Source organism: Macrobrachium nipponense, chromosome 22, assembly GCF_015104395.2.
Source record: "Macrobrachium nipponense isolate FS-2020 chromosome 22, ASM1510439v2, whole genome shotgun sequence".
In the NCBI taxonomy this organism is placed as follows: domain Eukaryota; kingdom Metazoa; phylum Arthropoda; class Malacostraca; order Decapoda; family Palaemonidae; genus Macrobrachium; species Macrobrachium nipponense.
This window is the reverse complement of record NC_087213.1, coordinates 80,444,106-80,470,120: the sequence shown is the minus strand read 5'-3', so window position 1 is coordinate 80,470,120 and position 26,015 is coordinate 80,444,106. Positions and strand designations below refer to the sequence as shown.

Below are 26,015 nucleotides of genomic sequence, written 5' to 3'. Positions count from 1 at the left end.
CGACAGCTCCCTTTACCTCCGCCCCTGGGGCCCCTTCTCATTTTAAAGGAACGGGAGCGAAGGGTAAGTTGGTCCTCTGACCTAGGCTGGGACGAACAGGGAGGCCCTGCCGAAACCAAACTCCTCGACGGCCTACCAGGTGACGATCTTCATGACTGCTGCTGGGCACAGGGAGGAGTAGGAGCTGGACGTCTCTGAGGACGAGACTCCGACTTAGACACAGCCTGAGGGAAGACTGGGGTATGCTTCCTACTGACTTATCAGCTGGGCTGGGCTGGGATGATTGTTTGCCTGTGTCTTTCTCTAACACTCGATTTGCCAAAATCGCTTCTTTTTGTTACATAAAATACCTATCTAGTGACAATTGCTTTTTACGATCTTTTACCACTGTAAAAATAACTTAGCTCCATAATAAACACACTGGTGCTTTATTCAGCTTCTGTGTGTCCTTGTTTGCTTAAACGACTTCCTTGTGAAAAATTATTTAATCTTTCCTTTTCTTGCCATTTTCCAACAGTAAGTTGATGTATTGTGGCATAATTAATCACTTTCATGCACTTAAGATCCAAGTTTCAACATACAACCTAATTACTCTCTCTTTATCTCTCACAGACAATTGAGCACACACACACTATCGATTATTCTAGTAAAATGTGAATAAGATTGATTTTGTTATCAACCTTTGCCTACTGCAACCATTTCAGTTTCCCCAAAAGGTTGCCCTTCCTCCTCCCTCCATCCCCCAGCAGGCCGTGCACCATTTTCACCAAACAGTTTGTAAATTGTACACAGAAACAAATTTTTATAAAATTTTACTTCATATAATGTACTGTTTTATTAGTTAACACACTTAATTTAACTTGTAGCACATTAATAACAGAATAAAAATGTGAAAAGGGGGACTATTTGGGTTGGCTGGAACAAATTATCCTGATTCTCATTATTTCTTATGGGGATTTTTATTTCATATTTCACACAAATCATATTTCAAAGAGCCTTCTGGAATGGATTAAATTTGGAGTCTGAGGTACTACTGTAATCACTGTTCTCAAAAACTAATTTCAGTTTTGTAATTTAGAAGTTGTCCTATGCAACAGATATGAGATAAGTTCATGAAAATTTGCCATGATTTTTGACCTCATCTTATCTAAAGGTCGTCTTATACATGGAAATATACGGTATGTAGCCTGTTCTTTTTCAGTAATTTATGCCTTTGTAGTCTAAAATGTTCTAAATTCATTCTGTTTCTTTTCTCTACAGGAATGGAACAGATTCATCTGAGCTTTTACCTTACTTCTATATATGACCATAGCATATTTGAAGCTTTTAGCAAAGTTGTACAAAAACTGATACCGCAGCTTCCAACCCTAGAAAATCTCCTCAATATATTTATATCGGTAAGTTTATATGTTAATTTCCATGTGTTATGCTTGGGCATAATTGTCTGAAATTTGTAGCATATTAATTTGTACTGTCAATCAAAAAGGCTGTTGTCTTTTAGACATTTATAAGCTTAAATTAAAGAACATTGATAGTTTGAAGTTATTAACTAATGATGTGAAACCAGATCTTATCAGAGTAAAGGTATGATTGTGTGGGATATTGGAATTAAATGCTCATTGTAAACTTTTGTGATAGTCTTATGCCTTTCTTCTTCCACTCTGGAGTTGATAACAAATTTCTCTTAATTTTTCTCCCTTTAATGTTGTTTTTAATTGTTATTATTTAAATGGTCACATGTGTCATTATAAACCCATGAATCTTATAACATCCTCAGTCATGCTGCAAGTGTTCCCAGACACTTATTCTTAGCTTGGTAAACAGAACAGGTACAAGGTCTTCAAAGCATGTGTTTGTATATGTATCCTTGACACATGGTCAGGGGTACCCTTGCCAAGCCTTATTAGTGGTTTTTTTAATTTGCTGCACTGCCAGAGAGAGAGAGAGAGAGAGAGAGAGAGAGAGAGAGAGAGAGAGAGAGAGAGAGAAGTGAATGTAAATGGCGTTGGGTTTTTTGTGGTTGTCGGAAATAACTGAGGGTTTGGATGTTTCATGTGGTTGATGTGTCATGTTTCGTGTAGGGGTTGTGCGTTTCTCTGGAGTGTGAGAGGGATCGAACTATCGAGAGAGAGGAGAGAGAGAGAGAGAGACGAGAGTGAGGAGAGAGAAAGTAAGAGAGATGAGACAGAGGAAGAAGGAGAGAGTGTGGTGGGTAGGTTGTTAGCGAGCAAATTGCTCGTTCTATGACGAGTTGTTGTGTCTGTTGGGTCGGTCATAAGTCTGGTCTTTATTTTGAGGGAGTCTGTAATGAGAAATCGTGAAAGACAGACGTTTAGGGCAGCGGTCTTGGCAGTTGTGTTGTTTTTTCAAGGAGTTATTTGAGTTATTGTGCTGTGTGTTTGAAGGTTGTTGTGCATGTGTGTTGGGAGGTTGTTGAGCTTGTGAGTTGTTATAGTTGAGGATTGTTGTTGTTGTTGGGAACTGTTGTTGTTACTTGATATTGTGAGTGGTTGGGTGTGGGCTTTGAGGTTGTTGGTTTGGTGTTGTAGAGTGGGGTTATTGCTGGTGAGCTGTTGTTGTTTGTGGTTGTAGTTCTTGGTTGTTTGTTGTGGCTGTAGTACTTGTTTGTTTGTTGTGTTGTTGAGTTGTGGGGTTGTGGTCCTTGGTTGTGTTATTGAGTTGTGGTCCTTGGTTGTTGTGGCGTTGTGGTCCTTGGTTTCTTGTCGTGTTGTTGTTGAGTTGTGTGGTTATAGTTCTTTGTTGGTGGTTGTGTGTTGGTTTGTGGCGGTTGTTGATGTCTCAGGGACCTTGTCCAGCGGACAGGACAGCCTAGCCCTGAGTATCTAGAGTTGGGGTGAGTACATGTGTTTGTGTTCTGTGTTCTGTTTGTAGGTAAGTCAATTGTCCTACGTGTATTCCGTAGCGTGAAGAGGAAAGTGTGGCTGAGGGTGAGTTTGGCAGCCGGATTGGTTAAATTTATGTGGGGGGTCTTTCCCGCTTGGTTTTTTTAACTTGTGATCCCGCCACAATGTTAGTCCATTTCCCATTTCTGTTGACCTGCTGGTCATACCCTTTATACTCCATGAGACTGACAGCAACAAAATCTGTATGTTTTATTTGTTCTCTATAGATGTTACCTATATCATGCATTAAAAAAAAACCACACTTGTATATTTGCTAATACTAGTTGGTTAAGGAGACTCATATTAGTCCTGTAATGCACTTTGTTTCATGTTGTTGGTTTTCTATTTTGCTTATTTATAATAATTATCTAACACCTTTTTTTTCTTCGAGTATTTACTATTTAGCCTTGGGATGAAGAACACTGTTCAAGTTTGCTCTAATGTTTCACAGAGGCGACCACATGAATGAATGAGATGTGTGATAGCCCTTGCCGTTGGGTCTCTCACAGACTTTGACAGAGGATTAACCAAATATGGCAGCAAGGTTAAAAATATTCTTGCCTCATTTACAAGTAAATATCTTTGGCATCATTAAATAGTCTTACTTCTGCAGCTATGGCTTTTGTGCTAAAGCAGATCAGTAGTGAATATCCTGCATTTTGAGAGAAATAATGAAATCCTATAAAACATCATGCGTGGTTTATTGTTTGGCAAAGGGGGTTTTTACGACTGCATGCCCTTGCTGTTATCAACCACAGTTATTGGTGGTGGGTCTAGCCTTTGACTAAAAAGTCCAACTGCAAGGCAGCAGTTTCCACAGTTATTGATGGTGGGCCTAGCCTTTTACTAAAAAGTAAGACTGCAAGGTAGCAGCTGTCCTTTTAGTCGCCTTTTACAACCCACAAAATCTACGGTGGTAGTATTCTTACACCTTTATCCCTACCACATTGTGACTGATAAACTGCAAAGTGATCTTGGGAGAAGTGTGTGTTAAACAGCATAGGTTGGTGGTGATGGATTTTAAAATGAGAGGTAGGAAACCCAAAAAGAGAAAGAGATCTAGAATTATGATTTGGGACTCTAAAGGAGAAAAGAGGGAGCAATTTAGGAGGACTGTAAGATAGAGAATTCTGGAAAGGGGGAACTTAGAATTTGGACAGGGTAACAGAGGGTAAATATCTGGGCAGACATGAGAGAAATATTTTTGGGGGAAGCAGAGGAACTGGTGGGAAGAACCAGCAGATATGGAGTGTTGAGAGGAGAAAAGTGGTGGTGGAATGGAGAGGTGCAAGAATCAATTAAAAGAAAATCAAAAGCATTTAAGGACTGGAAAGTAAGGCATGCACGGGGTGCAGAGGTAAGGTACAGAGAAGAGGAAAGAGAGATGATAAGGAGGGTAGGTATGGCTATTGGAAGGGTGGCAGAGCAGTTGGATGAAAGACTAGGAACAAGAGGAAAGGATATCTATAAGATTTCAAACTTGAGGAAAAGGCAGACAGTATGTCGGTAAATTGGGTGAAGACCTTAAGAAGAGATAGTGATGTGGTGGGATCAGAAGCTTAAAAAACAAGCGGGTAAACCCCCCCCCCCCTCTCATAAAGCTAATCACTCCAGCTGCCAAACCCATCCTCAGTCACACTTTCCTCTTTACGCTACAGAATTCACGCAGGACAATTGACCTATACCAACACAGAACAAAAAAAACACAAACCCACAAAACAAAAAACTCAAAACACATGTACTTACCCAACTCTAGATACTCCGGTCTATCCTGTGCTGTCCGCTGGTCAAGGTCACAGAGATACCAACAACAAAAAAGACCACAACCAAAAACCACAACCCACAAAACAACAACACAACACCCAAGGACCACAACCCCACAACAACAAAAAAGGAACACAACCACAACTCAACAACACAACACCCAAGGACCACAACTCAACAACACACCAAACCAACAAGGAACACAACCACAACAAAAGACCAATGCACAAACAATTACCAACACAAAAAAAGCAACACACCCACTAACAACACCAACAACAACCCTCAACCACCACAACTCACATATAATCCAACAGGAACTCACTTACAACTCAACAAAAACGTCAGAGCACAACAACTCCTAAGCAACCAATATCAAACCCAACAACAATCAGCAACAAACTAATAACACGCTACTTAAATAACTTAACCAATCCCTCAACACTTTCCACAGACCACTGCCAACACTACTGATTATCACAGCTTCTGACTAAAAGACTGACTAAAAACACAGAACTCTGATCTCCAACAGCATCAGCAGACCACTCAGAACTCACCAACAATCAATTCAGTCGTTAACCATCCAACCACCAATTACCCTCTCTCTCTCTCTCTCTCTCTCTCTCTCTCTCTCTCTCTCTCTCTCTCTCTCTCTCCTCTCTCTCTCTCTCTCTCTCTCTCTCTCTCTCTCTCTCTCTCTCTAGACGTTGTCAAATGGAACTCCATAACTCCTCCATAGTAAGAGTATTATGAACAACTGTTAAATACTAAAAATGAGAGAAAGGAGATGGGGGAAGCACAGAGGGTGGAGGGACCAGTAATTGAGATACAGGATACAGAGGTAAAGAGACCATTAAGGAAATGAAGACTGGTAAATCACCAGGTCCATTGGCATTCCAAATTGAAATGGATGCTTGTTTTATTAAAAGCTATATGTGAAGAGGAAGAAATGCCAAGGGACTGGGAGGAGAGTCTAATGGTATATATATACAAGCAGAAGGGAGATGTCATGAATTGTGGTAACTACAGGAGAATTAAATTAACAGAGCATGGATTGAAAGTTTTAGAGAGAATACTGGGTGAGAGGTTAAGAGAGATTCTAAAGATTGGGAAACAGCAGTATGGATTCATGAGAGGAAGAGGGATGGTGGATGCCATCTTCATAGTAAGACAGCTACAGAAAAAGAGGCTAGGGGGAAACCAGGATGTTTTGGTGTTTAAGGGAAAGGAAAGTCCTAAAAAAGTTGGTTAGGCTGGTCAAGATGGGCACAAAAGTGATAACAGCAATTGGGTAAACAGAAAGGTTTGAAGTTCGTGATGGATTATACCTGGGGTCAGCATTAAGCCCAGTTTTGTTTGTGCTGGTTATGGATGTGTTGATTGAAGAGATCAGGAATGAAGAGCTGTGGGAGTTGTTGTATGCCAATGATCTTGTGATTACGTACTGCTGAAAATGAGCCGGACCTAAAGAGAAGGGTTGGAGATTGCCAGGGGTCTTTAGAGAGGGATGGCTTAAAGATGAATGCGAATAAAACAGAGGTTTTGCTGAGCAGTAGGGAAGATAGAGACAGCATAGTAATTTAGGAAAGAGGAGGTTCGATTATAAAACAGGCAGAAAAGTTTAAATACTTAGGATCTACTTTAAACCAAGAGGGAGGATGTGAGGCTGAAGCTGACAGTAGGATGAAAGCTGCATGGGGGAAGTGGAGAGAGGTAGCTGTAGTGGTATTGATAAGAAAATGCTGATCAAGCTAAAAGTCAAGCTAAATATCATAGTGATAAGACCAGTGCTAATGTATGGAGCAGAAACATGGGCTCTTAAGAAGAAAAGAGGAAGTAAACCTTGAGAGAACAGATGAGAATGCTGAGGTGGATTACGGTAAGAGAGTCACGATTTAGATGGTATGGACATGTGTTGAGGATGGAGGATGAGGAGAGAGTGAAGAGGGCTTAGAAGGAACCTGTGAGAGGGAGACAGAGAATTAGGTGGCGAGATGAAGTGAAGGAAGTTTTGGAGAGAAGAGGTTTGGTGGAGGATGATGCCTTTGATAGAAGGCAGTGAAGGCACATCAGGCAACCGACCCCTAATGTACAATGATGCAAGCAGCAATCATTAGGCAAGCCACTCATTTTTGAGGAAGAGTAAATAATTCAAATCCTGACAAATATAGACTATCTATCATACTCTGTGAACCAGTGGCTAGCTGATGCAGACAGTCGCATGTCTATAGGGGGATGAACAACAGAAAGAGCTCAAATTAACGAAGCCTTGCTTCTTGTTAGTTGAGAAAGAAGTGATGCACAGAGGATGTTGAATTAAGCTAGATTCAGTAAAATAACCACATACACTGAATTCAAAAGAATTTGTTTATCAATTTGGGAACCAGTAAGTCAATGTGATGCATTATATAATATTAACAAATTTCTTACACATTTTGATGGAGAGTCAATAGTAAATCTCATACAGATATCAAAGAATCGATACACAGAATAGTGGATGACTTAAAGAAAACTAATATCACCATAGGAAAGAAGGATGATTTTAGTGATGATGAAGATGATTTAGTTAGCTTAAGGCATGTTTTGAATTATTTGCCATTTGGAACCATGTATAATGCACTTGGAGAAAAAGAAAAAGGCTTTTAAGGTTAAAATTTATCCCAAAAAATGATAGCCTTACAGCAATAATATCAATCAGACAAGAAATCCAAAAGAAAGAGATAGACTTTTCTAAGGAATTTGTAGGGATATCAGAAGCTCAAATGAAAGGAAAGGCAGAAATATCAATGATTCATAGAAAAGAAGTAACAAGTAAAATTAAATATTCCAGACAATTAGAGAATAGACAAACTTTCTTTCAAGGGAAATATGCACTAAATAACAGGAAAAAATTAAATTCAAACCAGAAAGGAAGACAGAATCAATCCAGGAATGGTCCACCCATAAGATATAATAATGGTCAATATATAAACACAAATAACTCAAAGCCAGTGAATAATTAAGCTCAAGGAGCTAGACCAAAAACAACATGTGAAAACTGCAGCTGTGCCAATCATTCCACTAATGAATGCAGAAAGCCTAGAATCTGTACAGTTTGCAAAAAGGTCGGGCATTTAACTAAGAACTGTTGGTTCAATACTAAGGAAGCCAATAGAGAGATTGTCACCTAAATACAAATACTACGTCACTAAGTCAGTGACAATGAACCATTTGACAGAGAAAGGAAAGTAAATCCTTATTGTAAAGATTCCAATAAATGGAAAGACATTTACTTTACTCATTGATTCCAGTAGAACTGTAAATATAATTGATAAAATAATTTTAACCTCATATTTAACCATGGCAGGACTCAGATTCAGGGTCAAAATAGAGTAATAAAGGGAATAGCAGAAAAACAGCTAGCCACTGGTTCACAGAGTATGATTTAGTCTTTTTTTGTCAGGATTTGAATTATTTACTCTTCCTCAAAAATTAGTGGCTTGCCTAATGATTGCTGCTTGCGTAATTGTTCTAAATTGCAATGTGTTGTTGTTATTATTATTATTATTATTATTATTTATTATTATTATTATTATTCTTATGATTATTATTATTTTCTTGAGTTAATGTTATTCGTGAATTCGGCTATGTCTGTCTGATTTCTGTTGTAAATGGTATGGGCTATTCCTAACAGTATTCAACAATTCATCAAAAAGACCTGACATAGTATCAAATTAATCTTATAGTCTATTTATATGGGACATGGTTAGTTTACATTATACAAAGTGTTTTTTTCAAGTCAAAATATCACTTAAAAACGTATTGTTTGTGAACAAAATTTAGTTATTTTTTTTGTAAGTAGATGGCGCTGAGGGCATGTTTATTGCATAAGTAAAAATAAACAGATTTCATTCGATAATTTCACTGGATCTCATCAGAATACTACGAGCTTTACATATTTATCTATTGGAGTGAAAACAGTAAAATGTGTTCTCTCATGCCCAATAGTTTTGATTAAAACATGTTTCTCTCAAATATTTTTTACGGTCGAGTTTGATGGTTCTATACCGAAGTTTGCGAGAGTTTCACCCATGTTGCCGATGGACGATAATAGTCGTTAGCGGGTCAACGGTCTTTCCTCAACTTCAGCTAAAACTTACAGATTAAATTTAGCAGCATATGCCCTTGCCGATCTTTTCTCCATAGTGAGTAAGGATATAGTAATGTAAAAATACTATATCAGTCCTATTCTCCTTAACGTCATTTGTAATACAACTACAGTAATTTTTTACTATTGTACGATGGTTGAAATTCAAGCAAAAAGCTTGTTGTTATTGGATTCGGTTCATAAGAAATCAGCTGTTTCTGGCTGCATGCATTTTCAAAACAAGCATATCATTACTAATGATACTTTTGGCATTCTCTTTTACTTTTTTAAACTTAACTAGAAGATTGGATAGATAAAGCGATGGAGAAAAAGGGGTTAGACTAACTAAAAAAAAACGGAATAGATAAAGAGGAGGAAACAAGGTTAACCTATTGTTATTTGTCTTGTAAATTGAACTCGCATGATATGTGAGATACATGATAAAATCAATTTTTTCAGGGTGAAAATTTTGGGGTCGCATGATATGCAGGGTTGATGTTACACGAGTATGTTAAGTGTAGAGAGAGGAGTCGTAACATGATTCTTTCTCAGGAGTTAAATGAATATACGTAGTATATGTTGTTGAATTTTGACAATACTTGATAAGGTCTTGCTCATCAAGAATTTAGAGGTCCCAAACAGATAAACAAGAAGATGGTTTGTATGGGTAGTGAAAGAAACTCCAAATTGGAAGTGGTGAAATTTTTTCATTACTCCTTGCAGTATAGTATTGAGTTCCTGTTCAAAGGTAAAATATGTAAGATGTGGTTTGCTGAATGGCATTAATGTTTAGTCAGTTGTATTTTCATTGTGCAGCTGCATGTGACTTGAACCTGTGAAAATAACAGAAGAATAGACATTTGATTCTAGATAATTAGGATAGTCTCTGTAATCAGAGACACTAAGAACTATTATGTGTTGGATATCTTGTAATGTACAGAAAGCAGTTTGTTTCTTCAGTCTATGGTATTTGCTGGCTATTTGCCCCACAGTCAACCATGATAAAGGGGAATCCTTGATGATTTATTTTGGAAACTGATAAGACTTAAGAAAAGCCCCAATCCCTTTGCAGTGGATTGTTTTGGATAATTCTGTATTTTTTCAATTTTTTCAGGATAATTCTGGATTTTTTAAAAATGTTTTCAGGATTTAGTAAGCCATCTAGATTAGTTGTATGCCCTAGAAACTAAGCACCTGCCTGGCCAACAGTAATTCTCTGAATTTGGGCAGTAAGTGTTCAGGATTATGTAAGCAACAAAATTTAGCCAATTTTAAGTACAGGCAACAAGGTTTTGATGTTATGGGGTTTGGTCACTGGTGTTGTTAACCAGATTTTTGGTGCTGGTAAACAATTTTGGGCACTGGTAAGCAGTTTATTGACATCAGTAAGTAGTTTTTTTTAATTTGGTAAGTGGTTTGTTGGTGCAATACGTAACCAGTTAACTGTGCTGTTAAGTGGTTCATCACCGTTTACAGTATCCTAAATGACATTTATTACCATAATTATTGTGTTGCTCCGGTTAACAATGATTTTTGGTTATCGTCACTCTGCTATTAACCAGGGACTGCCTGTACTAATTGGTTTGTATGAAAAAAATTTGTAGGTTTATAGAAGAATTTATTTTGCTGTTAGTACAGTATGTATACCAATTTCTAGTACAGTAATAGATTTTAGTGTCAGTGAGTGTTGCACAAAGTAAGCATATTTTTTCTTGTTTATTCCAGAATTCTGGTATTGAAAAGGCCTTCCTATTTGATGTCCTTTCCAAAATTTATATAGCAACAGATTCTTCACCTGTGGACATGCAGAGTTATGAATTATGTTGTGAAATGATAGATGTTGTTATTGATATATCTGATATTTATGGGTGAGTTGCTGATTTGTTTTTTCTTTTCTGTCAGTTAAGGTTTCACTCCTTTTGCTTTATTGGTAGTTCATTAGACGCCAAAGTGTAATTGGTAAATTGACATTTCCATGAATGTAGTTTTAATCTTCTGATCATAAGTAGTAACAGGTAAATAGTAAAAATTTCTAGAGGGGAAAAAAGTATGTTCTTAGTACTAGGATAAAAAAGTAATGTGTTCAGAATAGTAAAGTCAGTTAAAAAACATGAAATATATTAAAAGAGGCTAAGTATGTAAAAAAGATGATGTTGAAAGTAGAACTGAAAAAAGTTCCTAAGACTCCTAGCCCCTTGTGAATATACATCTGTCTGGGTGCTCTCTTAACTCAGCTCTTTGTGTTTTCTGTGAACAAAATTTCCCAGGAGAGATGCTTTAAACTGATTTTGTGAGGCTGTCTTGTTTCCAGTTCTGTTTTTATCTCCTGGTACTTCTTAGGCTGACCTTTTGTGATCTTGAGAATGTTTTTGATTACAGAAATTTAAAGGAGGGTGATTTTGATAGTATTCTCTGCACTTACAGAATCCAGGTACCTTATGTTGTTGAGTGAGGTGAAATTCTTATGCCCCAGAGCTAGATCTTGTCTCAGAAGGCTAGTGACCAGAAAAGAACTAGGAGTTACAAGGATTAGAATGTCTCAAAGACTTGTTAGTCCATTCGAGGAGACATCGTGTGCTCACTTATCTGTAGGAGCAGGTTTTACTGTGCACTCACAGTGTCCTAATGATTTTGTCCAGCTTTCTTTTAAACTGTTCCACACTGTTGCTGTTTACAACTCCTGGTGGCAGTTTATTCCACGTGTCACATATCTTGTATGTAAAGAAGTTCCCACAATGGGATGTTTTGTATCTTTTCAGTTCGAGTTTCCATCCATTATTTCTTGTCTGGTTTTCATTTAATGTAAACAGGTTACTGTCTACTTTTGTTATGCCTGTGAGTATTTTGAATGTTTCTATTGGTTGTCCTCGCAATCGTCATGTTTCTAAGCCATATATGTTCAGGCTCTCTAGTCGTCTTTGGTAACCTATTTGCCTGATGGATGGAATTAACGTTGTGGCTCTTGCTTCTACCACTCCTAATCTATTTATCTTTTCTTAGTGTTGGTGACCAAAACTGTACTGCATATTCAAGATGGGGTCTAACTATTGATGTGTAGAGCTGCACCACAGTTTCCTTGTGTCTGTATTTGAACTGCCTCTTTATGTATCCCACTAGTTGCTGTGCCTTCTTTTCTGCACTGTTTTGTGGATTTTTAAGTCCTTGGTAATAATGACTCCAAGGTCCTCCTCTTGTTCTACACTGTTTATGTTATTCCCAAGCAGCATGCAGCTGGCATAAGGGCTGTTTGTTCCTATTTGTAACACTTTACACATATTGACATTAAAAGGTATTTGCCATTATTTTTACCACTCCTATTTTCATTAGATAATTTCTTAAACTTTCCACTGCATCTGGGTCTGTTGCATTTACACTTAGTTTGGTGTAATCTGCAAATTTGGCTATCCTGCTAGTTAAGCCTACATAAATGTCATTATTGTAAATCAAAAACAAGAGAGGGCCAAGGAGAGAACCCTGAGGAACTCTGCTTGTTACATCTGCCATTCTGATTCTTCACATTTAGGAACACTAAGTAGAGTACAGTGGAGCCCCGTATTTGCGGACTCACACATTCGCAGATTTCTCTCAGGAACGTTTCCCCGCATTATTTGCGGAAAATTCGCACATTCGCGGTAGTTTTCTATGAAAAATATCCACAAATTCTTGTTTTTTTTATCATTTTCATCATAAAATGCACTTTTTGTGATAAAACTATTAAAAAAACCAAGTATAAACATTTTTAGTGGGTTTTCTTGAGTTTTAACTAACAAAATAGGATGTTTTTAGTGTTTTTATAGGAGTTCCAAACATTCGCGGGTTCTAACTATTCATGGGGGTGTCTGGTACACATCCCTCACGAATAAGGGGGGACCACTGTATATCTATTGCTCTACGACTGTCGTAAATACCTAGCATGTTATGAAAAAACTCCAAGAGGTTTGATAGGCAGCATCTGTTTTGTCTGAAACTGTGTTAGCTGTTAACAATAAGTTGTTTCTATCCATGTGATTCACAATTTAATCTGAAAACATGGACTCAGAAATCTTGCAAACGACCAATGTTAGGCAGATTGGTCTATAATTTCCCGGGTCTTCTCTTGGACCTTTTTTGTAAACTTGGGGCACATTTCCTAGTTTCCATCCTTCTGGTGCCTTTCTTTGTTCAACACTTTTCCTGTAGAGTTTATGTTGATGAGGAACTATCTCTTCTTTTAGCTCTTTAATTTCTCTTGGATGAATCCCATCCGGGCCAAGAGATTTGAAATTGCTGAGTTTGAGTTTGTCTATTTTGATTTTAATGTCCTCTTCTGTAAATATTATTTTTTCCAGTGTTCTGCCCCTTCATATTTAACAGGTTCCGGTAATGAGATAGTGTCTTCAGTTGTGAATACACTAGTAAAAAACTTATTCAATAACTGATTTTCCAGGTCTGAGTTCACCAGGTTACCTCTATTGTCCCTTATGAGACCTATGCTATTTTTTATTGGTTTCTTACTATTAAAATGTGCAAAGAATTCTTTTGGGTTTTCTTTACAAACTGATGCAACTCTCTTATCCTCATTTATCTTTGCATTTCTTACTAACTTGTCCACCAATCTACAGAGTTCTTTATGCCCGCTTGCTTCTGTTGGTGTTGGGTGTGGGTTTATTGATTTGTGCAATCTGTCTCTTTCTCTTATCTTATTTTTAATTTCCCTGATGAACCACTTTGGCCGAGGGTTGCCATTTGTTAGTATTTGCCTTTATGGTATACATCTAGAGCGTTTTTGTGTTTATTCCTCATGAAAGGCTTCCCAGTGCTTATCTATGCCTGTGTTCTCATTGTAGTCTAGATTTTAAACATACTCCTTAAGCTTATTTAGGTCTTGTTGATGGTAGTCTAATCTCATTAATATCATCTTCTCTTTTTTTATATTGAACATTTATTTGAAATGAGATAATTTTATGGTCGCTTTTGCCTAGATTTGCACCTACTGAAAGGTCAGATACTAGATTATCTTCCGTTGATAGGATGATGTTTAGTATGTTGTTTCCTCTAGTGGTTTTGTCAACCCATTGGTGGAAGAATTAATTTTTTACAAAATCTAAGTCTTTTTCCTTCTACGATTGATGCTGAGGTCATCATGTCCCAATGTACTGCTGCATTGAAATCTCCCATTATTATGCAGAGTTTGTTGTTTATCTCTTGTCCTAGTAGTGCATACAGCTTCCTCATCAGACATTGTGATTGGTGGGAAGGTCTGTACACTAGTATTAGAGTTATCCTCCTCCCTAGGCTGTTTATATTGATGCCAATCACTTCTTGCCTGGTTATAATTTTACACTCTTTTGGACTGAGTTGGTCCCTAACATTTAACATAATGCCTCCGCCTTTTTTTTTGAGTATCTTTTTTTGATCAATTTATATCCAGCTATCTGGTACTCTCCTACAAAGTGTCTTGTTGCCTCTAGTATTCATGTTTCTGTGATACCTATTTTGTCTAATTCCTCACTTGCTACCAATGCTTTGAAGATATGTAAATTTTTCTGAATTGATTGTGCATTATACTGTGCCACTCTGAGGGACTTTTATATCTTCGCTTTTGTCCTCGGTGGCTTTATTAGCTTCCCTTACTGTCACTGTTGCCTGCAGTGCTACTACTAGCCAGCTTCTGGGAGCTTTCAGATTTCTTACCTTGAAAGTTCACTTCATTGAGGAGTTTCAAGAGGTTTTTGTTGAGAAGGTTTCCTATTAGTTTTGCTCCTTCCGAATTCAAGTGAGTTCCATCTCTTTTTATATAGTTTTTTATTCCCTATAAATCTGTCCCAAATGTTTACAAACCTAACACATTTTTCTGGACATATTAGTTCCAGTCTGTCATTGATTCCAAATTCCTTGCTAAGGGAGTAATGGCTAATGGCTTACATTGGTTTTGGGCAAAAGTCCTATAAGAATGCTGTTATCAGTTTTCTCTTGGATGTTCTCTACAATTTTAGTCAGGTTGGCTACAAGGCCTTCTGTCTGGCCAGTTCCTCCGTCTTTTAGAAACAAGTCATTTCCTCCTCCCTGCACTATGACTGCACTTTTTCTTCTATTATTTACCTTGATTTTTTTTACTGCCTCGACTATCTTCTTTGCTTCTGCACCTGGGTAAGAATGAACTTTTCTCTTGCTTCTGTTTTTGGCCCTGTTCTTTTACTAACGAGTCTCAGATTAAAATTGTTTCCTCTTCTGCTTCTGAGAGCACAGCAAATCTATTCGTTGTGTCGATTCCTTTTGGGGGACAATTGTGTTTTCTGGCTGCTATCACTTCTACCAACAGCTCACTTGAATTCATCATTTTTATTATTGTAAGCTTCTTTCTTTGTACCTAGTCTAGTGCTTGTTTCTGTTTCATTTCTGGTTCTGGTCTTAAGCAATTGTTTTCTAATCTCCACTACACTCTCTCCATTTTCTACTATGTCATTGTTCAGTTCCTGTTTTTCTTTCTTAAGGTTTGTAACTTCACTTCATAGGTCTCCAATTTCCTTTTCCATCCTGTCTCCTCTTCTCTTGCCTTGGAGTTTGTCCTTTGTCAACTGCTTTATTTCTTTTGCTAATTCTTCTACTTCCCTCCTCAGTTTAGCTATCTCCTGTTTTTGTTGACAGAAGAGACAGACACTGAGACTACCTAGCTTTGATGTGCATGCCTCTTTGTAGTCTACACACCACTTGTTAACACTGCCTTTTGCACATGTGTGCTTTAATTTTAACTTTTCTTGAGTCATCTTTGTGTCTTGGTTTCAATATTTCTACCTGTGCTTTTAATTCAGTATTCTTTCTATTGTGACCAGTTTAAAAGGAAAAAGGGGGGTTGGTTGAGTACTCCCACAGTGGTCGCATCCACTTATCCATGGACAGTTTTTCATAGTTCGTTGCCAGGATACCTTCTATCACTGCCACACTAACATACGGTCTCCCTGTTGTTAGACGATCCCAAACGTGTCGCAGCTCCCAACTGAGCAACACAATTAGCCCAAGCAAATGATTTTTCGCCAGGAGTGAACAGCAGTATCCCTTAAATTACTAAACTTCCAACAGCCATGAACAGCCAGAATCTTATGACCTGAATGCTTCTCCTCCAGCCATGAAAATCCCCAAGGAATGGCCACACCAGCAGGCCCCATGGGTAGGAAGTTCCACAATCAATGTCACAGAAGCTCGTCTTGAGGTTTTTAGTTGGCTAGGACTGCAACAAGGCACAAAAGCTCTGCAACCTCAGAGCAGTTTAGCCTTCACTCACAGGGTAGTGGTTGCAGGGGTGGTCATTTATTACACAAAGGAGTGAGCTTAAAGGGGCGCAAAAGCAACACTCCATTTCTTCATCCCCAGTTGCCCCAGGATCCCTCCAATCTTGGTCTTTGGAAACCTGCAAACATCTGCCCGTCGTTATTTAGAGGTTCCAAAGCCTCTGTTTTGACGAATGAGGTAGCTGTCAGCTCCTTACACTAATCTTATGTCTTAAGTTTTATATATACATTTTTTTTTATAAAAGAGGTACAAGGAAGAAATCCTCGCAGTCACAAGATGAAATAAATCAGAGAAAGAGAGAGTGGGATGGCAAGGTGGTAGAAAGGTGGTTTGAACTGAAGTAAAGTAGAAGATTTAAAAGAGGTTGCAGCTTGGGGCTGAAGGGACACAGCAAAAAACCCTTAAGTATTGCCTACTGTGTACCGTGAAAGGTGCACTGCAGGCATTACTCCCCTACTCAGTCAGATATTGCAAATATTTCAGCGAGTTCTAGGGTAGCTCCTAAAATGAATTCATGAGTTCTGTTTAAGTGTAAATTGTGCTAGGTATGAGAACATTCCCGGTTGAATGTTAATCTTTATTCCAGACAAGTAAACATATCCTTTGAATGACAATGACCTGTGCATGGACTTGGACATTTTTTCAACTCTTCAACAAAAACTAGATCTAAACCAAAAAGACATACATTACAGCATACTGAAGCTGTGTAATAGAGTATTGGTGCCAATACATACTTAACAGAGGTATCATTAACCGGTTATTTATCATAAAGCTGTCAAAACGTTACCCCCGCCGATAACCGGGGACTGCCCTGTATGTGGAATCCAGAGGATTGTCAGATGACAGTCAGTATGCATGTAAACCATAAGGCACATATTTATAAACTTCAGAATCTTGGAGTGGATGGATAGTTTTAAATTATTTCAGGATTTCCTTACAGGTAGGCAGCAGCAAGTTGCTGTTGATGGGATCTTTAATGAATCAAGACCTATTTTGTCTGGAGTTCCACAGGGTAGCGTTTTTAGTCTATACAAATGATATGATTTTTTACTTGGAAAACAGTTGTTCAGTATGCTGCTGATGTGACATCGCCCAGTTGCCATGATGTTGACCGTGCAATGTTAATTACTGTAAACATTTTTCATGGAAATGTATTTTATATGGTTAGGAGAGCAAAATTAGCTTGGTTGCTACTTGTGCAACATTCAGCATTTTTCAGAATTCAAGATGGCGGCCTCAGCCATCTTGAATTTCGACCAATTTTCAACTTTTGATCTCGCTGACATAGAAGGTTGTGTAATACCTCTTTTTATGTGTTTTCTGGGATGGGGAGTCCATTTCTGGAGTTATTTTTGGAATATGGGGTTAATGTCAAGGTCAAATCAAAGGTCAAAGGTCAAATTTAACGTAAATTTGGGGAAAAATCACCTCTATTGACCGATTGTGTATCGAATTTATGAACATTGCAATATCGACACCTTTTTATATATCATATCACCCCCTAATAGCTAATGGTTACAATAAAAGGAAGTAAAGGCTGAGTACTAGACCATATCTTACCAATATCTCAAGAAACGATGCCACTATATTGTGTGTCCTGTGCATTTATTTGCAATGTATTACCATTCTCCCTATTGTCTGTCCACTTTTATTGCCCATGGCAGGGAACCCTGTGGTCGAATTTTGTCGCCCATAGCAGCGAAAGAGTTAAGAAGATAAAAGGTATATGTATTTGAATTGATTTGTTAACCATTCTGATATACGTACATGCAAGTATATATAACAAGTAAATAGTAAAGTGTACATTTATTCATCATCCACATCCCCTTCATCATCTTTGATGTCCATCTGCTTGCTGCCGAAAGGACTACAGCAGATGTCTCCTCCCTCGCACTTGCAGTAGTCCGTGCATGAAAGGCCTGCGCTTTTGCAGCTGCAGCGTGTGCTACTGCATGCCTTGCCATCTGCAGTGCAGCTACAGCTGACTACATCCAGGAGTGCTTGGGGAGCAACTGGCATTGTTGAGAAGGCTGGTGTGATGGTGGATCCTTCGATGTTCCAACCAAAGTTGACAATATTTTGAGCTTCTTCGGGTGGATCACGTTGGTCTGCTTCCTTCTACAATAGCATCTGAAGATGAGCTCGGAGCACGTGAAGCTGCAGGTTTGCATCAGTCGGGAGTTTCTTCAGTGGTGGAGGCTTTGTATGGCCATGGTAGAAGTGAACACGTGCGTCTTTCATTGTTGTACACCTCTTCTGTCCATAGAGGGGTAAGAAGAAGGTATGTATACGCAGTTTCCTGGAGCTAAGCGTGAGTCACGCTAGGCTGTCCGAGCACTTGATCGAGACCTGGCATGTATATCCCTAGGAGCTTCAGTGCTGATTGCTTTCCTTTTCCAAAGGGGTACAACACTGTTTCACAGCCTGACAGTGCATGGACACCGAGAAGTTTGCTGCACTTTCTGGGGCATAACTGCTGAAAAGTTTTGTTGATGTCAAGACATCGCCGTTCCAATTTTCCATCTGAATTTTGGCGACAACTCGCATCCTCGATGTCCACTACACTAAGAGAACGATTACATCAGTGTCATTGCTGAGGATTTGGATGCTCTGGGCACCTTCTGCAACCGCTTTTAGTATGCAGTTGGAGAGGGTGACGTCTGCCTTAGCGTGGGTAACGACACAGTCCAGCTTGTTAACAAGTTGGATGTTGTGTGGAAGGAGATAGCTGCATAGAATGTTGTTGAGCAGATTCTTGTTCTTGGAATTGTGAAGAATAACTTCATGGCATGGAAGGGGGGTGTTTGGGGTTAGCCGGACTTCCTTGGCTGATCCTCTTCTTGTCTGCTCATGGTCCTTTGCGCTGGGAGCTTCTTGATCATATCTGTCGAACAGAACGATTTTCTTGGAGACAGGAGATACTGGGCCAGTCGAGTCCCAAATCTTGCAGCCAGGTCACCTGTAGTCTCGGAGACTGGCCAGATGATGTGATACAGAAGCTGGCCGCCATCAACTAGCACCACGTCTGGAGCAGATGGAGTCGTGACAGAGAAGAGACACCGAGAGAGTTGACGAGCATGGCCTTGTCACCCTTCCTCAAGCAGCCGTACTTGTTGATCAGGGCTGGAGGGACAGGACTCGGTTCAAACCGGAAGACATCAGCCTTATCAATGCTCCGCTGCTGCCCCACGACTATCAGCCGACCGAACAGTGTCTTGACGTCGTAGATGACCTTTCCCTTGACAGTGACTGCCTTCTTGAGCAACTCCATTGTTTTGACCTTCTTTGTTGTCTTGTGGAAATCGCTGCTTAGCGAAGTGGAGAAATGCCTGCTCTGCTCACCCCCAATGGCCAATGCATCCTGAACATTCACTGTGACTGATACCACTTGGCCATTGCAGATGTTATAGAGACCTGGTTGCTGGTGATTGAGGGGATGACTGAACTTCTTTAGTTCCACTGCAATCTTCCTCCGATCGGCCTTGTCCATTCTCCTTCTTCCCTCCCCTTCCTCTTATTCTTGTTGTCCTCCCCATCTGCTCCACTGTGTGGCATCTGCTCCTCCCCAGCTTCATCGTACATATGTTCCATGGCGATATCAAGGTGGGCACACATACTGAAACTGTTCACCCACACAGCCACTTGCTTAGCACTCGTTGAAATGCCCTTCATACCTCCAGAACCCTTTCCTCGCTTAATATAGGTTTGCTCTCTGAACTGATCTGATGGTACTGCAGTCCTACCATCCGAATGCCGACAGACATGCGCACCTGCCAGTAGGTCCTACTTGGCACGTTTTGGAAGGTGCTCCATCTGTCGCACATACTAGCTCAGGTAGCGAGCATAATTGTGGTGACCTGCTGCGAAGAAGTATGGTAGCATTGCCTTGAGACCGTGTTGTTGGAGAAGAAAGTCACCATTTCGCTCTCCGCGCAGGAACATGAACGTCAACAGTGTAGGCTTAACTAGGCAATCCACCCATAGCCTCCCGGTTGGGTGTTCTCTGGCCATCTCCAGGTAGACATCCAGCTCCTCATAAGTCATGGCACCATCCAAGTGTCAGTCGGTGCACGCTTTCTTTTTCCCTGTTCGTTATTTCTACTCCTCAAAGTATAGGTACAGTAACATGATTTGTGAGCTAGAATATCACTTCCAGACAGAGTTTTGTACAGATTATCGTGCTTCACTTTGCTTGTAGTGATGATTTTCTGCACAGCCACCATTTTGAACATTTGTAGAGCTCCACTGGCGTTACATGGAGTGAACAGGCACTTCTCCCTTCCAGTAGCCATGATATGACGACTGTGACGGCCTGAGGGGTGTTGCAAGACTGATGTTGGGATGCTGATCACGCTGGTTCATCACACTCTGAAATGAGAAAAAAAAAAGGTTTTAAAGCTCTGATTGAAAAGTGGGGTGAGTACATGTAATGTAATGGCGGAACTTGCATGTTATATCAACTCTGGCACAAAAACAACGAACACAAACCAGAATGGGTCACGATAGAACACGGGATGCTTTGTCTGGGGTGCTAGTGTCATGTGGTAGACCCTGGAAGGAGTGTTCTGAGCATATGAAATCCAAGAATATGTATGAAACCTGAGACAAAATTTTGTTGGATGAAGTTTACGAAAACGGAATTGGACAAAAACCAGGGCGTACAAAAACCAAGGTTCCACCGTATATGATGAAATCATGTTGATGGATGAAATTTTAATTATCACATGATATACAAGAGATTGGGTGATGCATGAGAAGTATATATGCAAGTTATGGTTCTTTTGTATGCTTTCTATTGAGTTTCACAGAATGTGTTTATTGGAAATAATCTGTGTTTGTGTATTTACAGAGTAAACTTCAGTTCCAAATTCCAAAAAATAAAGGTGCTTAAGAACTAATGGCGGCTGATATAAAAAAGTTCCAGATAATGGGAATTGCCAGACCATGGAGTGCTATATATATAAGAGGTTGTACTGTACTGAAAAAGAAATCTGTAGCATCAAACCAATAAATGCATTACACATAGGGAAACTATGAAGGAATTTATAAGCTATTTTTTTCTGCTAGTACTGGAAAAAAAATAGCTGATAAAAGGGTACATAAGGAAAGTGTAGGATGTTTCCATATGATGCATATGAAAGTTACTTGTATTCCCGCCAAAATGTGTTTAAGGCGGGAGAAATTGAGTCTGGGGCAGTCTCGCTTGGGTAAGCGTAGCCTCAACACTGTCACGTGCACTGCTGCTCATCATGTATTGAACTGTGTGAAAATACAGCTATTGCATATTGCTCGTGTTTGAGTATACCCAACCTGCTTACATGGCGCAGTGATATAAGGACCTGGGAAGCCTTCAAGATGTCGGGTGCAAGATATTCAACAACACCAAGAAGAGGGGCCATTCGACGAGCTGCACGTAGCCGCACCGATTGGATGGGGAAATGAGGACCTTCTGAGTGCCATGGCAAACCTTTTCTTGCAGCAGCGACAGAGCAGTGGTGCCCCCTCAGGTATGAGAGCAATTATGCCCGACAATGTTTCGTACGAAATGTCACAAGGAGCATTTAGGAAGTGGCGTAGGTCTATGACAGATTGGTTCCAAATTGCAGGGTTTCAACTGAAGATGCTGTGCTAAGCATTCGTTTGAACTGCGATGATCAGTTACAAAGGGCATTGGACGCTTGTTACACGTCCGATGAATGGAAAGCCCTTTCTCTACATCAGGCATTGGATGCCGTCCAAGAAGTAACTCAAAAGTCTGTGAACCGTGCAATTCTGTGGGATAAATTTTTTAGTGCACAGCAAGGGCCTATGGAACCCGAGAAGACTTATGTACATCGGTGTCAGGAATTGGCTTTAGATTGTGCTTTCCGCTGCCCTCGGTGCCAAAATGACATGAGTGACTATATGCTGACTCACAGGTTAGCCAGTGGTTTAAATAACTGCGGATTGAAACAAGAAATACTCCAAGACTACGAAAAATATAACAGTGTCGCCAAAATACTACGGAAGTGTGAAATATATGAGGCAGCTGAAAGGGATATTGGGGCCAGCAAAATTAACCAGAGACTCATTACTGCCAAGGTGGGGAAAGAATTGCTGCCCTATAATAATAATGAAACAGAACATAGTGATGTTGCGGCAGTAAAATCGAACTTTCGTCGACAAAAGGATAGTAAGCTACTCATGTCAGGTAAGAGATGTGATAATTGTGGCCGCATTCATGAGAAAAATAAATCTAGCTGCTATGCAAGTGAAGTGTGTTGCCACAACTGTGGTGTAAAGGGTCATTTAGCTAGATATTGCAGAAAAAAACATGCGAATAACAAGGCAGCAGGCATTGAAGTTGACCATGATGACAACACCATGTCAGTGACGGCATGCACATTAGTGCAGCACTGTGTCCAGCAGGTGACAGCATTGGCGGGAAAGCTACCGCATGTGCGCGTAAAAGTTGAACATAAAATGAGACGTGATGTACCAATGTATGAAGCATTTATTGATGCTATTGCCGATACTGGGGCTGAAGTTTGTATTATGGGGGAAAAGGTTTTGCATCAATTAGGACTGAACGTGAAACAGTTGCAACGTTCGAACGCCAGGGTTAATCATGCAGCCGAAAAACCCATGAGAGTACTTGGTAGTGTGCGTTGTACAATAACATTGGGTAGAAATAACGCTCTAAACATAGAGGTGTTAGTAGTGTGCGGTGTCTCTAGGCTATACCTATCTATAGATGTATGTAAGGGTTTAGGATTAGTGGATGCAAACGTTCCCCATCATGCTAAGGTAGACGGAATATCTGTAAATAATATTGGTAGGGAACGGCCCAATAGTGTGGATGCCAATGACGTCACCAGTGATGGGAGCAACACCCATGACGTCATAGAGTTGCCGTTCTCCCCTCAGGAGGCCAATGTACCTAAGCTCAAAAGGTGGATTTTGGAGCGTTTCTCAGGTACGGTATTCAATACTAAACGGAATCCATTACCGGTAATGAAGGGAAAGCCACACCATATCCACCTTCTCCCTGATGCAGTCCCATACGCATGCCATACGCCAATTCCAATTCCCAAACATTGGGAGCAAGAGGTAAAAAAACAGCTGGACGACGATGTAAAACTGGGAATAATCCGCCCCGTTCCTACAGGAACTGCAACCGATTGGTGTGCGCGAATGGTAGTAGTAGCTAAAAGGAATGGAAACCCAAGAAGAACAGTGGATTACCAAAAGCTAAACAAATATTGCAAAAGAGAAACTCATCACACTTTTTCCCCGTTCGACATGGCATCCAGTGTACCTGTGCGTTCATACAAAACTGTAATAGATGCCTATTCTGGTTTCCATCAAGTGGAATTAGATGAGGAAAGTCGGCACCTGACTACCTTCATATCCCCATGGGGTAGGTACCAGTATTGTAGGACCCCAATGGGACATGTCTCTGCCTCGGATGCATACTCAAAGCGCTTTGATGATGTAATAGCGGACATTCCGAGAAAATCTTAAATTTGTCGATGATGTTCTCCTATATGATGATACTGTGGAAGGAGCGTTTTATCACACAATAAGTTTTTTACAAGTATGTGAAGAGAACGGAGTTACCCTCAATCCTGATAAATTTCAATTTTGCCAACACGAGCTAGACTTTGTAGGCTATGAATTAGGTTGGGACAATTTCAAGCCAGGTGAGGAAAAGTTGTCTGCAATCAAGAGCTTCCCAATGCCAAATCAACCAACCATCACTGACATAAGGTCTTGGTTTGGCCTCGTAAACCAATTGGCACCATTTGTTGCTACCTCTCAACTAATGGAACCCTTTCAAGACCTCCTAAAAAAGTCTACCAGTCGAAAGGTATACTGGGATGAAATGTTACAGAATGCATTCGAAAAGACTAAAAAGAAATTTATGCAATTTGATTTTGGGGGATGGATTGGCCTATTACGATAAATCTAGGCGAACTGCAGTAATCACTGACTGGTCGTGTGATGGGATGGGATTTCTGGTGTTACAACAACATTGCAGTTGCGAAGAGGATAAAGTCCCATTTTGTTGCAAAGGGGGATGGAAGCTTGCCCTCTGTGGAAGTAGACATTTAACCTCGGCAGAAGTCAATTATGCAGTCGTTGAAGGAGAGGCTGCTGCCGTGGTATGGTGCTTTCAGAAAGCTAGATTATTCCTGCTGGGATGTCCCAATATTATCCTTGTTACTGACCACCGTCCGCTGGTCAAAGTGTTTGGTGATAGAGAATTGAAAGACATTGCAAATCCTCGTTTGCTTCGATTAAAGGAAAAAACATTACAATACAGTTTCACGTGAAATACATTCCTGGGAAGAAAAACTCAGCAGCCGATACTCTTTCAAGGTACACAGTAATCAGAAGCCCAATAAATGCGAGTGACAGTGAGATGGGGGAGGAGGTTGAGAGTTCGTGCGTTGCAGCGTTGATCACGTCGCTGAGTGATGGACGTCATAACCCTCGACTGGAATTCTGTTAAAAAGCTGCTGAAAGCGATGTGGAATATCAGCTGCTAAAGAGTATGGTAGCCGCAGGTTCTTGGCCGGTATCAAGAAATCTATAGTCGACTCCAGCATAAAGCCGTATTTTAACGTACGGGACCGACTTGGCATCGTGGACGAACTGGTGGTGTATTCATATGATGAAGGGCAACATAACGTTCTAGTAATACCTGTGTCACTACGAGACCGAGTTGTCTCTAACCTACACTCAGGCCACCAAAGTTCTGATTCAATGATTCGTAGGGCACGCCAGGCTGTGTATTGGCCTGGGATGGAGGGTCAGCTGAATCTCAAGAGGATGCAGTGCAGAACGTGACGTCATCGCTCCATCCCAACAAAAGGAACCGCTATTGCCTACCCCACCCCCTGAATATCCTTTTCAACAGACGGTCACGGATATGTTTCAAATATGTGGAAAACAATATCTGGCATATGCAGATAGGCTTACTGGTTGGCTGGAAATTGCCTTCTTTCCAAGTGGTGCTACTTCTGCTAAGTTGATCCCACTCTTCCGACGATACTTCATGCAGTGTGCCCCGCAGTGGGGTGCCCGGAAGAAATCTCCCTCGACGGTGGCACCAATTTGGTAAGCACTGAAATGGCTAGCTTCCTACAGAAATGGGGGGTTAGGATGAGAATATCCTCAGCCCATTACCCCCAATCTAACGGTAGGGCAGAGGCAGCAGTACGTACAGCAAAAAGAACCATTCAAGATAACACAAGAAGCGACGGAAGCCTCGACACAGATAGTTTTGCAAGAGCCATTTTGCAATATAGAAATACGCCCCTAAGAGACATCTATAAATCGCCGGCACAATTAGCCATGGGACAACAACTCAGAGACTCAGTCCCCATGATTAAAAGCTACCATAAGATAACAGAGCAGTGGGCAGACATTATGATAGACAGAGAGGAGAAGATGGGTAGACACTTGAGAAATGTTCCGTCATGATTCTAGTGCAAAGAGAGTCCGCCCCTTGCAAACGGGTACCACAGTAGCAGTGCAAAATGTTGTCTCTAAGGCCTGGGATCGTATTGCAAAAGTCATTGAAATGAAAGGAGACCGCCAATATGTCATAAAATTAGATGGTAGTGGAAGAATATCAACGAGAAACAGAAAACATCTTTGGGAAATAAGAGTGCAGGATTCCCCACCTACTCGTTCACTTTCCCCCGCTGACTCGTGTGCTGACCGCCAACCTAGAAGAGGGTCTTAGGTATGCATTTTTCTTTTTTGCACTGAATATGTGATCATTTTATAATAACTTGTCAACTTCATGCAACTAAATGTCGTCGTACTTTGCAATGAGCACGTAATCACGTTCCACTTATATGATTTGTTTTTTCTTTCATATAACACCATTTTGTCGTCAGTATGCCTTACACTTCTCTTCTGTATAATTACTTGATAAACCTTCAATTTCATGAAAAGTGTAA

General features: G+C 40.2%; 1 protein-coding gene across 1 annotated transcript in view; it reads left to right on the top strand.

Annotated features, from left to right (window-relative positions):
* The window catches only part of LOC135198821 (ras-related GTP-binding protein D-like), an 83,354-nt gene that overhangs the window by 22,459 nt on the left and 34,880 nt on the right, over positions 1 to 26,015 (top strand). Inside the window, exons 3-4 of the mRNA XM_064226790.1 lie at positions 1,261 to 1,397; positions 10,519 to 10,661. Coding sequence (XP_064082860.1) covers positions 1,261 to 1,397; positions 10,519 to 10,661 — 280 coding nt within the window. The remainder of the gene's footprint in view (positions 1 to 1,260; positions 1,398 to 10,518; positions 10,662 to 26,015) is intronic.